The 12,526-nt window shown below is 44.9% G+C and overlaps 3 protein-coding genes across 4 annotated transcripts in view; 2 read left to right on the plus strand and 1 right to left on the minus strand.

Annotated features, from left to right (window-relative positions):
- The first annotated feature begins 91 nt into the window (after window positions 1-91).
- On the plus strand, window positions 92-1,856 carry dnk (deoxynucleoside kinase). The gene is made up of 4 exons (XM_017141729.3): window positions 92-231; window positions 567-918; window positions 981-1,251; window positions 1,310-1,856. The coding sequence occupies exons 1-4, from the start codon at window positions 174-176 to the stop codon at window positions 1,457-1,459; spliced, it is 831 nt and encodes a 276-aa protein (XP_016997218.3). The 5' UTR covers window positions 92-173; the 3' UTR covers window positions 1,460-1,856.
- A 318-nt stretch (window positions 1,857-2,174) lies between these two features.
- On the minus strand, window positions 2,175-2,864 carry snRNP-U1-C (small ribonucleoprotein particle U1 subunit C). Its single transcript, XM_017141717.3, has one exon. The coding sequence runs from the start codon at window positions 2,747-2,749 to the stop codon at window positions 2,312-2,314; it is 438 nt and encodes a 145-aa protein (XP_016997206.2). The 5' UTR covers window positions 2,750-2,864; the 3' UTR covers window positions 2,175-2,311.
- Window positions 2,865-3,437: 573 nt separating this feature from the next.
- gukh (NHS actin remodeling regulator GUK-holder) overlaps window positions 3,438-12,526 on the plus strand; it is a 38,657-nt gene continuing 29,568 nt past the window's right edge. The window contains exon 1 of one of the 2 annotated variants that reach the window (XM_017141741.3): window positions 3,438-4,540. In XM_017141741.3, the coding sequence (XP_016997230.2) occupies window positions 3,925-4,540 (616 nt within the window). In that variant the 5' untranslated portion in view covers window positions 3,438-3,924. The remainder of the gene's footprint in view (window positions 4,541-12,526) is intronic. The other variant, XM_017141740.3, reaches the window with a different exon arrangement.

Here is a 12,526-nt window from a genome sequence, read left to right on the forward strand (position 1 = left end):
ACTCTGTTCGGAACAGCTGAGTAATTATCGTTATCGCCCACAGCTGATTGTTAGCTCAAAACAAACCGATTTCATTTCCTGATGTTAAAGTAAAAAAGGCAAGTAATTGCATTTTATAAGTCAAAAGAAATAGTTACAACTGCCAGCGGTGGTATTTCGTTGAAAAAAAGTGCATGAATTCCGTTTCCTGTAACCCGGACATGAGCAGAAGGAACATTATACCATTTATAGGTAATTCAATTCAGCCTTACCTGAGATTTAAAGTTTACAGATTATCTACAAACTTATGCCGGCATTGGAACACGCACACACACAATCGCAGTCGCCGATCAGCCGTTTGACAAAAACAAACATGCCGATCGAGAAACCCGAGTAAAAAACAAATGGCGGTGTTCCCGCTCTTTTTGACTTTTCGGCGGTAAACTGGCTCTTCTGGCGGGGTGTTTCACTCACCATTCGCCCGCCGCCGTGTACAGTACTCAGTACTCCATTGAAGTCGCAACCCTTTGCTGGCTGTACCAGATAGTAAAAACCGTTATCTCCTCCTCCTTCGATTTCACGTGCAGATCGCAGCTTGTCCAGTCTGATGGCGGCGGCAGCTTCCAGTTCGCGGCAGGGTCGCAAGTACGCCGAGGGCACCCAGCCCTTCACCGTCCTCATCGAGGGCAACATCGGCAGCGGGAAGACCACCTATCTGAACCACTTCGAGAAGTACAAGCAGGACATCTGCCTGCTCACCGAGCCCGTCGAGAAGTGGCGCAACGTGAACGGGGTCAATCTGCTGGAGCTGATGTACAAGGACCCCAAGAAGTGGGCCATGCCCTTTCAGAGTTATGTCACGCTGACCATGCTGCAGGCGCACACAGCGCCCACCGACAAGAAGCTAAAAATAATGGAGCGTTCCATTTTTAGTGCGCGGTAAGTACATTATCGCCCCTTCCTCTCGAAATCCGGTTTAACCAGAATCGCTTTCCCCGCAGCTACTGCTTCGTGGAGAATATGAAACGCAACGGCTCCCTGGAGGAGGGCATGTTCAATACGCTGCAGGAGTGGTACAAGTTCATCGAGGAGTCCATTCACGTGCAGGCGGACCTCATCATCTACCTGCGCACCTCGCCGGAGGTGGCCCACGAGCGCATCCGCCAGCGCGCCCGCTCCGAGGAGAGCTGCGTGCCGCTCAAGTATCTCCAGGAGCTGCACGAGTTGCACGAGGACTGGCTGATCCACCACAGACGTCCGCAGTCCTGCAAGGTAGCTCTATATACCCTCCAACTTTATCTGTAATTTACCTAATCGGTTTGCATTACAGGTCCTCGTTCTCGATGCCGATCTGAATCTGGAAAACATTGGCACCGAGTACCAGCGCTCGGAGTCCAGCATCTTCGACGCCATCTCCAGCAACCACCAGCCATCGCCGGTGTTGGTCTCGCCCAGCAAGCGCCAGCGTGTCGCCAGATAACCAGTGAGGATCATACATAGGCGCTGTCTCAAACCCATAACCTTTATAGTACCTAATCTTGTGTAGTGCAGACTTTTAATATAATGTAAGAGGCGCAGACGAGCCGATCCGCGGGACAAGGCAAAGAATTATCTACTTACACTTCAAGCCCCTGATTAACGCATTCGTATTTTAACAATTATAATCCACATTATATTCTATTCACGGAAACTAGTTTGTAAGCCCAAAAATTGTAATAAAACCTGTGAGTGTTTATGTTAAATGAAATTTCCCCAAAAGTTGGTTGATACCCATCTGCTTTTGAGAGCATTTCATATAGAGGAAATTTGCATTTTTAGTTTATATTGTATTGGACAAAGAAATGAATACAAGGGCATTGCCCCTATGAAATTGAAAATTATTTTGCGTTTTTATTTAAGTCTTAAACTCAATCAATCAATTAAAAAGATAACGAATTGAAGAGAGATGTTTATTTCATAGGAATTTTGATTGAAGTGGGTAATAAGTTAAGGTTATATTTTGAGTTTTTTATTTTTCGAAAAATTTGAATTAATCGGTTTTAATTATCTTGTACACTAGAAGTTACAAAATTAGTTAGGATATAGAAACTCTTTAAATAAAATAAGGAACCTCATTTTGTAGACACAATTAATTTTCCATATCTCAAACTTTTACATTTATAAATTTATATTTCCACCCAGTAAAAAACCATCTGTTGAGTAAACTTTCTTTATATAAATTTACATAGTTTGGTTTGCTATTGGGCTTACTTAAATGCTACAGCTTAAATAGGACACCTCACGAGGTGCGTTCCTTCCGTGCTCCAATTCCGGGTCCTCCTCCTGCGGGGGGTCACTTGGGTCCGTTCATGATCGGCGGTCGGACGCCAGAAATCGTGCCCAGCGGAGGTGGTGGTCCCATCATGGCCATGGGATTCATGATCGGTGGCGGGCGCATGCCCATCATGGGATTCATCAGCGGTGGCATGTAGGGCATTCCTGGCATTCCCGGACGAGGAGGAGCACCCATATTCGGGGGCGGTATAGACACGCCCGCTGGCTTCGGGGGCGCCGATCCTGGTCCTCCGGCGAACGGATTGTTCGTGATCTTGCCCGCTTTGAAGGCGGCGGTGGTGGCGTCAATCAAATGCTGCGCCTGCTCCTCCATCCACTTTTGGTAGTAGAACTTCACATTGTCGCGGTGCTTGCGGCCAGTGCAGTGCGTTTTCCGCACCGAAGGCGAGTCGTGGGTCAAGTAGGTGTCGCAGTAGTCGCAATAGTACTTTGGCATTGTACTATTTTGTTTGATTTTACTTAACTCGGCGTGGAAATAAGGAAATTTGTAGTTTATTTATTTTTTCCACGGTGGTGTGACCCTACTCGATAAGAGTTGTCAAGTGCGATGAAATATGGAAACCTATCGATAACTTTCAACTCGTCGCACTGCACAGTGGGCTAAATACTATTTAGTAAAACTCGTTTGGAAGACTACGCTTTTTTATACCCCATTATATATGTAAAAGTAAAAAATAAACTGTTCCGAAACTTTTATTAACTGAAAATTCGTGCTTAGAATTATTTTATGCACTTGATCTTTTTTAAGATAAGTTCAAAAATTGAGGCCCACGCATGCGACAAAAGATAAAGCGGTTTTATGTCGTTATTCTTTGTCGTTATTTGCTTTGGTTATTCTCTCCATTTATAGTTCTCAATAATTGAAATGATTCACATACTTACATAACTTTTGGCAATTATTCATAATCATTTTTCTTGGAATACAATAAAAGTCTCAAAAAAATAATACCGTTCGTAAACTAACCCAAAAATTGAAATGAGAACGTATACATTTTAGCAGTGCTCCGAACCATGGTTTGTGTGTGTGCTGATAAAATAAAATCCCTCCACATGGCCACACTGCTTGCCTTTTCAGACTGCTATTGAACTGGGCACACTGGCTATTTATTTGAATCGGCCACACCGGCAGTTATTTTGAAAACCGGCAAAACCGAAGACGTGAGCGCGGACCGTCGGTTCTGCTTTTTTTGCCGGCTAACACACCTTTCGAACGACGCGTAACGGTGGCCGGGCCATAAAATCGCCACAATCACGGGCAGCTCGAGTGCGACGTGCCAATTATGCAAGGCTGAGAACTAGCCGAAAAATTACAAAATTAAAGAGCCGAAAAAGAGGGGGGGCCCAATAAACCAGTTGAATTAAACTAGTTTGTGAGTGCGTGTGAAGAGGCCAAGGAATTTGGCCGAGAGTAGTAGACAATAGCTAGGAGGCTGCGACAGCGACTGCGGAGGATTCAAGTCCAGAAGTTGTCCGACCAGTTTTTGGGCCTCTGTGTGCGTGTGTGTGTTTTTGGATTTGGATTATTTGGATTACCTTTTTCTGTGCGCTGTGCCTTTGAAACCCGAGCGAATGAGGAGGAGCAGCTAGTGGTTGCCCCAGAGAGAAACCGAGATGCCCTTCGTCCAGCGCCTGGTCCAGCCGGTCAATGTGGCCCAGGCCACGGCGGCCAGTTTGGGCCACGCCTCCGGGCGATTCCACTGTACGCCCGGGAAGTGCCGGAACAACAACTGCATCAACAAGCAGTCGCCGGATGGGGATGGCGGGAGCCCAGGTTCACCCACTTCCCTGACCCGCGTCCTGGTCCACCAGGCGGCGGCCAGCAGCGAGGAGCAGCCGGTGCCACCCGCTCCGGCGCCCATGAAGAAGCTAAAGCAGCACGTCGAGTTCCTGTCCACCTCGCCCACGCGCCACCAGTCGCAATCGCTGCCCAATTCGCGGCATCCCAGCCAGCAGCGACCGACGCTGGGCAGGATCGCCAGTGCACCGCAGTCGCCCACCGCCGGCTCCTCGAAGGTCATCTCGGGTCATGAGTTCGACTCGATCAGCAACATCACGCTGAGCAATGCCCTGAGGCAGCTGGCCAGCTTGGTCCTCATAGCCAGCGACATTTTCGACGACCTGCAGCGGGATCTGCAGGCAGTGGGCGAGCGGGCAGGGCGGGTGCAGCGGAAAATTGCCGCCGTGGAGCGACGCGTCTGTGCCTACGATCCGAAAACGGTCACAGTTCGTAAGTAGACAGCCATTCATCTTCTCAGCTCTTAGTTCTTAATAATAATCAATAAGTAGTAGTAGTACGAGAGAATTCCCCTCACGATTCCGCGACCCAAAGTCAAGTGCCTTATCAGGGTCGGCTTATCGCGATATCATCTGGCGCTTTGTATGCGTGGAACCGCTTCTGTGTGGGTGGCTGTTTGGCGGAGAACGTGCTCCAATCTTATCTGCTTTCGCAACACGCGGGGAATTCAATTTGCAAGGGGGAAAGACAAGGGAGGAGCAGAAAAAATAAATAAGTGGGAGATGGGAGGCAAGAGTAGGGTTCTTCAATACCCTAAAAAAATGGTATTTCAGTAGAAAAAGTCAAGTAGTAAATAATTTCAATTATTTATTCTTCTTTTTTCTTCGGTATTCTACAAGAGTTCTTGAAATTGGCCAATTCTGGGAACTGACATTGAACATTTTCTGGGTTATTTTTAACAATCTTTATAGTCGATTTCATTTGTTTTGCATTTACTCTTCTGAGTCATACAATTTGATGTTTAAATTTTGTAATGGTAAAATATTTAACAACAAATCACAAATGTTATTTAAATTCTTTTTAGTCAAAGTTTTTAAGAATTAATTATTTTATTGGTGACTAAAATACTTGAAATTTGATTTTTGAAAAAAAAAGTTCTTAAAGAATAGTTATTAAATTTTTGCGATGGCAAACTGGACTTGAAATCGCCATAACTTTTTCATACCCTTTTCCATGCATATCCATGAAAAGAAAACGAGGGAATACCGAGGCAGTGGAAATTAACACCTTGTTTACTTCTCGCCTCCTCCGTTTTGCTCCTCCATTATTCCCAGGTGGGTGGATGGTTAGGGGGGTGTGTAGGTGGGTGGGTGGGTGGCCTGTTCATGCAATTAGCTTCTTGGTCGCGTCCAGCGGAGGCTTCTACAATTACCAAAGAGCTGGGAGCACTTAGATAAGCGGTCTAAAGTCGTTTGGCTCATTGTTTTCGCGACCTTGTGTTAAATACCGGCCAACACGAATGGCCGTTTGTGTGGCAAGTACCGTAGCAGTTGTTGTTGCCGCTTTGGAAGTTGCAACAGCAACAGGTTATCTCCAGTGGCTGTCAAACTGCCTGACATGTATTTTGCACTTTGCTTTGCTCGGCACTTTATCGCATTTTTTTTGCTTGCAATCCGAATTTCGTTTTTCGCCTGAAAACGTTCAATAACTTTATGAAATGTCGACGGCAGGTCTTTTGCTTTGATATTTTGTTGTTGTTTGCTGTGCATTATTATTGTGCACTTAGCTGTTGTGCCTTTTCTGCATGAAGAGCGAAACGTGGCGAGCCATTGTCAGCTGTCATTTGGCAAGAGCTCACTTTGCCACGTCCCCTTCCCTTGGCCCCCCGACTCCTTGTCAGCTGCCCAAGAGCAGCGACAAGAGGAGAAAAACAGAAAAGCAGCTGCTGCTCTTTGGGCTACTGCATGCGCAATCGAAGCGTCGCACTAATTGCTCAGGTATGAGGCCCGGGCAAAAAACAAGAGCACCACACTCGGGCTTCTAGGTACACCAGGGGATACAATAATAGCACCCAAACTTACCCAATTCGCTGTAATCTTTCTCAAAAAAAAACAAGAAAGGAAGCTACCTTCGGCCAGCCGAAGCTTATATACCCTTGTAGATAAAAGAATACTCACTCGGTGCAGTTCCAGGGATTCCAGATTCAGTGTTTCGATTTATTTCAATTTTGTTTTTAAGTAGTCAAGAATCAAAACGCCTACTTCCTACAAAGTTACAATGAATTTTCTTATATTTGTTTGGGAGCCTTAAGATATAGTGGTCCGATCCGGCTGGCTCCGACATATGTACTACCTGCAATAGAAAGAAGACCTTCGGGAAAGTTTCATCGCGATAGCTTTAAAACTGAGAGACTAGTTCGCATAGAAACGGACAGACGGACAGACGGACAGACGGACAGACGGACAGACGGACAGACGGACATGGCTAGATAGACTCGGCTATTGGTGCTGATCAAGAATATATATACTTTATGTGGTCGGAAACGTCTCCTTCACTGCGTTGCAAACATCTGACTGAAATTATAATACCCTCTACAAGGGTATAATAATTGTAATTCCTACAAATGTGGATTTTTTATAACATTTATTTTAGCTGGCCAAAATATTATCATTGGTACTAAATCTACCATTATGCGAAGAAGAAGATTATACGTATTTTTAAATATTTTCTTTTAAAGGTCATTATTATCTTGGCAGACTCACATGTGAACAATTGAAACCATTTCAATACAATACACCAAAATAATTAAATGATGTCATTAAATATATCATAATTTAAGCCTCTTACCAGAAAAAGTAAACGTTAAAATGTAATAAAATGCTAAGCGATAAATTCCAGAAACCCCTAACTACCCTGCCAACATAAAAACCCTATATATACCACAAAGAACCCAATAGAACTTGACTAAAAGGTTGTATAGGCTGGCTATTATTTTCACCTCAGCTGTGGGCTGTTAATTTTGAATTTTGCAATTGCCTCTGGAGTCCGGAGACCGAACTCCTTGTGCCCCCCTCACCTGTTTCTTTGTCCCCAGAGCCATTAACGTGCCCATATTAGAAATGCCATTACATCGCGCCATTTGCGGCAACTGCTAACCTAACCACCACTCGGAAAAATGGCTCTGTTTTTAAAGGAGAGTGTGCAGCCAAGCGTGCGAAGCAGTTGTCGAGGGTAATTTCCATTCGTTCACCGGCTGTTGCTGCGGGCCTACGGGTAACCATGGGCTACTATGGGCCAACTATGAGCTACTATATCTGCCAATCGATCGGCCATATTGTACATACGTGAGCGGCATGGGCAAGTTGCTTGGGCGCAGCAGGCGCATTTCGCGAAAGAAGAAGGAGGCTCTTTGAAGAGTGCCCTCGAATGCCGCTGTCCACTTACGCACTTGCCCACTTCGGGAAATCGATCCCAAACGGTGGACACATGTGCGTGGGCATCCCGCAGATACAGAGATACAAAGATACGAGGAGATACCAAGCTAAGATACAACATAGATGCCCAGTCACACATGGCCCGAGTCCAGATTGTTTTCTGCAGGAAACGAGCATTTGTAATTACAGCCACAGTGGGGCATAAATAACGCGAGGCCAAAAAGAGATACGCAGCCCGCATCGCAGAGATACACGAAAAGCCGAAACCGAAAAACCTGTTCCCACCTGCAGCATTGCGTGTCTGTGTGAGTGCCGCTGCCTCGAAAACTAAACAAACAAGCCAACGAAAAATACAGCCAGCTATGAAAAGCCGAAAAAAAAGAAAGATACATACTGGCGGGTACCCAGTACGAGATACAGTATCTATACATCTCTGTGTCTCTGCGAGAACGCACTTCTTTTTGTCTTAGCCAGCAACGCATTATTTTTCAAGTGCGCTGATGAGCATTTGATTGTTGCAGTCAAACTTTGCCCAGGGCCCCCCTTTTATTCTCATTTTTGGGGCCAATCCACTCCACTCGAATCCCATTCACTGCGGCTGCTTTTGCTTTTGCTGCGTCTGGAGCTCTGGCATTCTAGCTGGCTGGCTCCTCTTGTTTATTTTCCCAACATTTTTCTCTCACTTGAAGCGCAAAACCGAAATGTAAACCAACCAAACAACCAGTCCAGCCAGCCAGATACAGATAAATAGACGCGTCTGTCATCGAGGGCCTGTAAACAGCGGCGCGAAGGAAGGAGTCTTCGCTTCAGGACCGATAAGAGTCTGAGTCCCGATTTTAGTCTTCTTTTAAAGCCTGCATTTTAGAGGTCTTGGCTGAAGTTCTGGTCTCAAGAACAAATAAACCTATATTATTTAAGAGACTATTACAAACAATAAGTACAAATAAAATATTTCGTAAAAGGTATAGCTCTTTCAAAAATATTTAGATTTTTTAAATATTTTTTTAAGGATCCTTCGAATTTTTCGAAGATATATGGGCACTTTTATTATTTTTTTCCCATCCTAACTTTTCTCTACAAACCCATCTTGTATTTGCCTTTGGCCAACACTCTTGGCCAGCTTGTTTTGCCAACTTGGCCGCAAGTGTAGCAGCCACTTAAGGCCACAAGTTCAACGGCAAGAGAGGAAGATTCTTGCAAGAAATTGCTTGTTGCGTGCCTCCTCGAGTGGCGAGTTGCAGTTGCGAGTTGCGTCTGGAATCTGCAGATTGATTGCCGATCGCTTAGGCCGCTTATGCTGCTTATGCCGCATTTTTGCACGTTCGCCTAGCGAGGCGCAAGAAGAGAACCCGAAAGCAAAACCCCGGGCCAAAGCAAATGGCCAATATAAATGGGGTCCGAGTCAAAGTTGCCTGATGGATTCCTATGGAACCGCAGCAACTATGGATCGGAACCAAGAGCAACTGCAATGCAACGGCAGCAACATCAGCGACAACCGCAGTCATCAGAACAACAACGCACCTTTTCAGTTTCAGTCAATGAACTTTAAGCTATGCGTTCCTTCGTTCGCTCGTTCTTTCGTTCGACGACTCTCCATTGTCGATAGCCCCCACTTCAGGCCCACTTCCCCAACCGAAATCCAAACTCATACCCATTCCTATACCCGTATACCCATCGATATGTTCGAACTGGGAAGATTCGGAGACGATCGCCAGCTATGTAGCGCTTTTCAATTTTTGATTCTTAACAACAAATGGACTGGAAATTAATGTGTCTGTCTGGGCTTTGTCTGTTTACCTTAAGCAGTATTTATATGCAGCGCCGTGGGCTGTAAATTTGAGTGGTTCGCTAGTGTCGCAGTGGTTCGGTGGTGCAGCGGATGCGATTCGTGCTGCCTTGATTAATAGCCTCTGGCCGCAGTTGAAGGGCGTCGTTAAAAGCCTTTTCCAACTGTCGTTTTGGGTTTCAAGTTCTTTGGCGGTTTTCAAGTTCAGCGGCGGCTTTGGTTGGGTCGTAAACACCTTTGGAAACACTGCACCCGCATTTTGGAGCACGACTTTCTAATCTGCATGTGAATGGGATGGGGATGGTGTCTTGAGTTAACTGGGCGAATGTTGCCCTGGGCCACCTTTCTCGTCTCAATCTCAATCTCGTCGTCTCCTCGCGCATTTGATGGCATTTAAATTTAATTTTCCCGAGCCAAAAACGTGTTTGCAAATACCAATTCGGTTGGCCGGCAGATGCTAGTGTGCAGAGAACGTGGGCGTTAGAACAAAAGCAGCAACAGCAGAACAGCGAGGCGGGGAAAGCGCAAATTGTGCGTTGGAAATTCCATCTGTACGCCGTAGGAAAGCGGAAAACACAGACCAGTCAGCCCAGCCGGCTAGTCAGCCAGTCAGCGTGCGATCCCAGTTTATAGATTCGTTCCAGAAACCTGTACACGTAGCACAGGTAAACAGCGTCACTAATCAAGGGGCAGGGCAGGGGAGTGGAAATGGGCAGGGGAATGGCAGGAGGGGGAGGGAAAAGAGGTCCAGGAACCATCACAAACCCTGGGAAGACCATTACCTTGCATTACCATTGGAATTTCTTGGCAGCATCATTTATGCACAGAGAACAAAAAGAAAAACAACTAAAAAACTATTTGTTTTTCATATATCTTGGTAAAATATTAGTTTTTGATACAGCAATTTTTTAAATTTATTAAAAAGAAATAACAAAAAAAATAATAGAATTAACGAATATTGAAAATACTATCAATAAAGACTTAAAGAACTTTTCTTTAAATTAAATAAATTTTAAAATTAATTTCTTAGAAGTTAAGGGTAAAATAATATTCCTAAAATAACGAAGGAATTCCTATCTTATTTCTTTAAAATACTATTTATTATTCGCAATTTCTTTGAGTGTGCCTACCTTCTTGGCCTCGAAGACCAACTTGTTTCTCGGAATTTCATCGCAAGAACTTCAAGTGCTTTCCTGCCTTGTTTTTTGTTTTCGGGCAGCTTTAAGGTCCAGCCAGACCTTCAGTTGGCATTACGTAAATGTGTGTTTGCGGCAAACAAATTGCAGAATGTGCAGAAAGAGAGAGAAAGAGATGGCCAGAAAGAGTGAGAGAGAGAAGGAAAGCCAAGCCGGCTAAATGGGAAATGGAAACACTTTGTCGCCCGTTGCTGCTGGTTTCATAATGCGGCCTTAATGTCTGTCTGTCCCTTCTGCCCCTCGTCTCGCCGGGAAGTCCTCTTCCTTTGCCTGCCCGCCTGTCTGTGCTGATTTCCGGACGACTGATTGCAACGGCAACGGGAACGGCACCGGCAACTCGTGTTTCATTTTTCACTCTCATTCATCTGGCAAACATCACGCAATGCCAGGCGACAGATGAGCCAAGACTCGCCGCTTTTGACCCTGTCTCCGTTTTATGTGTTTTTGTCTTGTGTCCCAGGTAAACGCGGTTCTGTTCCCGAGTTCCTGAGTTCCTGTGTTCCGGCCATCGTAAACCGCAAACTGTGAGCAAATGGTCCTGCCAAAATGTGCGCTATGTTGCCATGTTGCATGCAACCCGTTCTCCATCAACCCCCGGGTAAACTGCATTCATAATTCACCCTTTTTCCTTGGGGTGGGGTTACCTGGTCACCTGGGTGGAAGGATGGAAGGAGGGTAAGGAAGCGTCAGTGCGAAAATTGCTTTGTTTGTGGCATAAAAACAAGTTCTCCCGTCCCTAAATTGTCGAGTTTTTCAGAACAGCTGATGCCTTGATCAGATTGAGCTCATGTCATATGCAAATTAATCAGAACTTGGGTGTGTTTTTTGGATATAGGGTTCGGTTCCTAATCCGTAATTGCATGGGAAATCAAAAATTGATGAAAATGAACAGCAGCTGCTGGAAACCCTTTACCTTTTGTTCAACCTTGCCAATGCCACATTAGATTCTACCTCAGATTGTGACTATGATATCATAGAACGTTGTTCTTGGCTCCGTTCCCATATATATCTTATCTTCGCCATATGTTTACACACCTTCGATTAGAGGCCCAAGGTGCTGAACTGGGCAGTTTTGTAATACTTGGCCCGAGGCACTGGTCTAAAATTGTGTTGTTTATGGCCGAAGATATTGATTTCAAGTGCTAAAGGGATTTTCAATAATTCCGTAAGCATTTATCAGCTTCAAGAATTTTCTATAGATTTTTTAGGGATTATTTCGGTACTCAGGTTTAAGTATTAGATTACGAACTGAATTACCTATCAGTTCTGATCGTCTAATAAATTGTAAGCTATCTTCTGATTTTTTGATCATGTTTCTAATAGATCTACTAATTTATATAATAGATTCCCGGATATTGATAGCCTATATTCCTTTGTAATACTTTATGTTAATATTATAGCTGCCATAATCCCATCCCTTAGGGTTTCCTTCTTTTGCGTAGTCACCTTCCGAGCAGGAAACCGCCTATACTCTACTTTTTAACCCAGTACATCCCCTAGATGTACATTGTACATGACTACACGTTCTCTACTCGGGAACTCAGGCAACAATCGCGTGATCCAATTCTCCGCTCTTTATCTTTTATTCATTGTGTGTCTGCCACCGTGGTTAGTTCCAACTAAAAGTGCGGCATTTAGCCCGCTAAACGATGCCTGTGAGGAGGAGAAGCTTGCAACATTGCTGCTGCTACTCCGACAATGGAAGCAGAGTCCCCGAGAGTCGCAATTCATTAGATACGAAACACGTTGCTCTGATTGCCGAGCATGTTAGAGCTGAAACTACTGAAGGGGCTCAGCTTTTTGTGCGCTTTTTTGTTGTATAAGTTTTACATGATTTTGTGAGCATGTTCTGCTGGGGGAATGCGTGAAGATGGAAATGAAAACGAATAAAAAAAGGCAAAGAGGCAGATACACACACTCGCCGTGGAGGCTGGGCACTGTCAGCTTGACTGACATCATTTCCGATGTTTATCTTTTCATGTTAACAACTGTAGCAAGCGAAGCCGGCAAACGACATGAGGCACAAACAATCCAAATCCTTTGCAACATCAAACATCAGGAA

The sequence above is a fragment of the Drosophila takahashii genome, chromosome 3R, assembly GCF_030179915.1.
Source record: "Drosophila takahashii strain IR98-3 E-12201 chromosome 3R, DtakHiC1v2, whole genome shotgun sequence".
In the NCBI taxonomy this organism is placed as follows: domain Eukaryota; kingdom Metazoa; phylum Arthropoda; class Insecta; order Diptera; family Drosophilidae; genus Drosophila; species Drosophila takahashii.

Bases quoted from the DNA above. Each gene is read 5' to 3' on its own strand.
- dnk (XM_017141729.3), top strand. From the start codon at position 174: ATGAATTCCGTTTCCTGTAACCCGGACATGAGCAGAAGGAACATTATA. The intron at 232-566 runs GTAATTCAATTC...TTTCACGTGCAG, and splicing joins GAACATTATACCATTTATAG to ATCGCAGCTTGTCCAGTCTG. The intron at 919-980 runs GTAAGTACATTA...CTTTCCCCGCAG, and splicing joins CGTTCCATTTTTAGTGCGCG to CTACTGCTTCGTGGAGAATA.
- snRNP-U1-C (XM_017141717.3), bottom strand. From the start codon at position 2,749: ATGCCAAAGTACTATTGCGACTACTGCGACACCTACTTGACCCACGAC.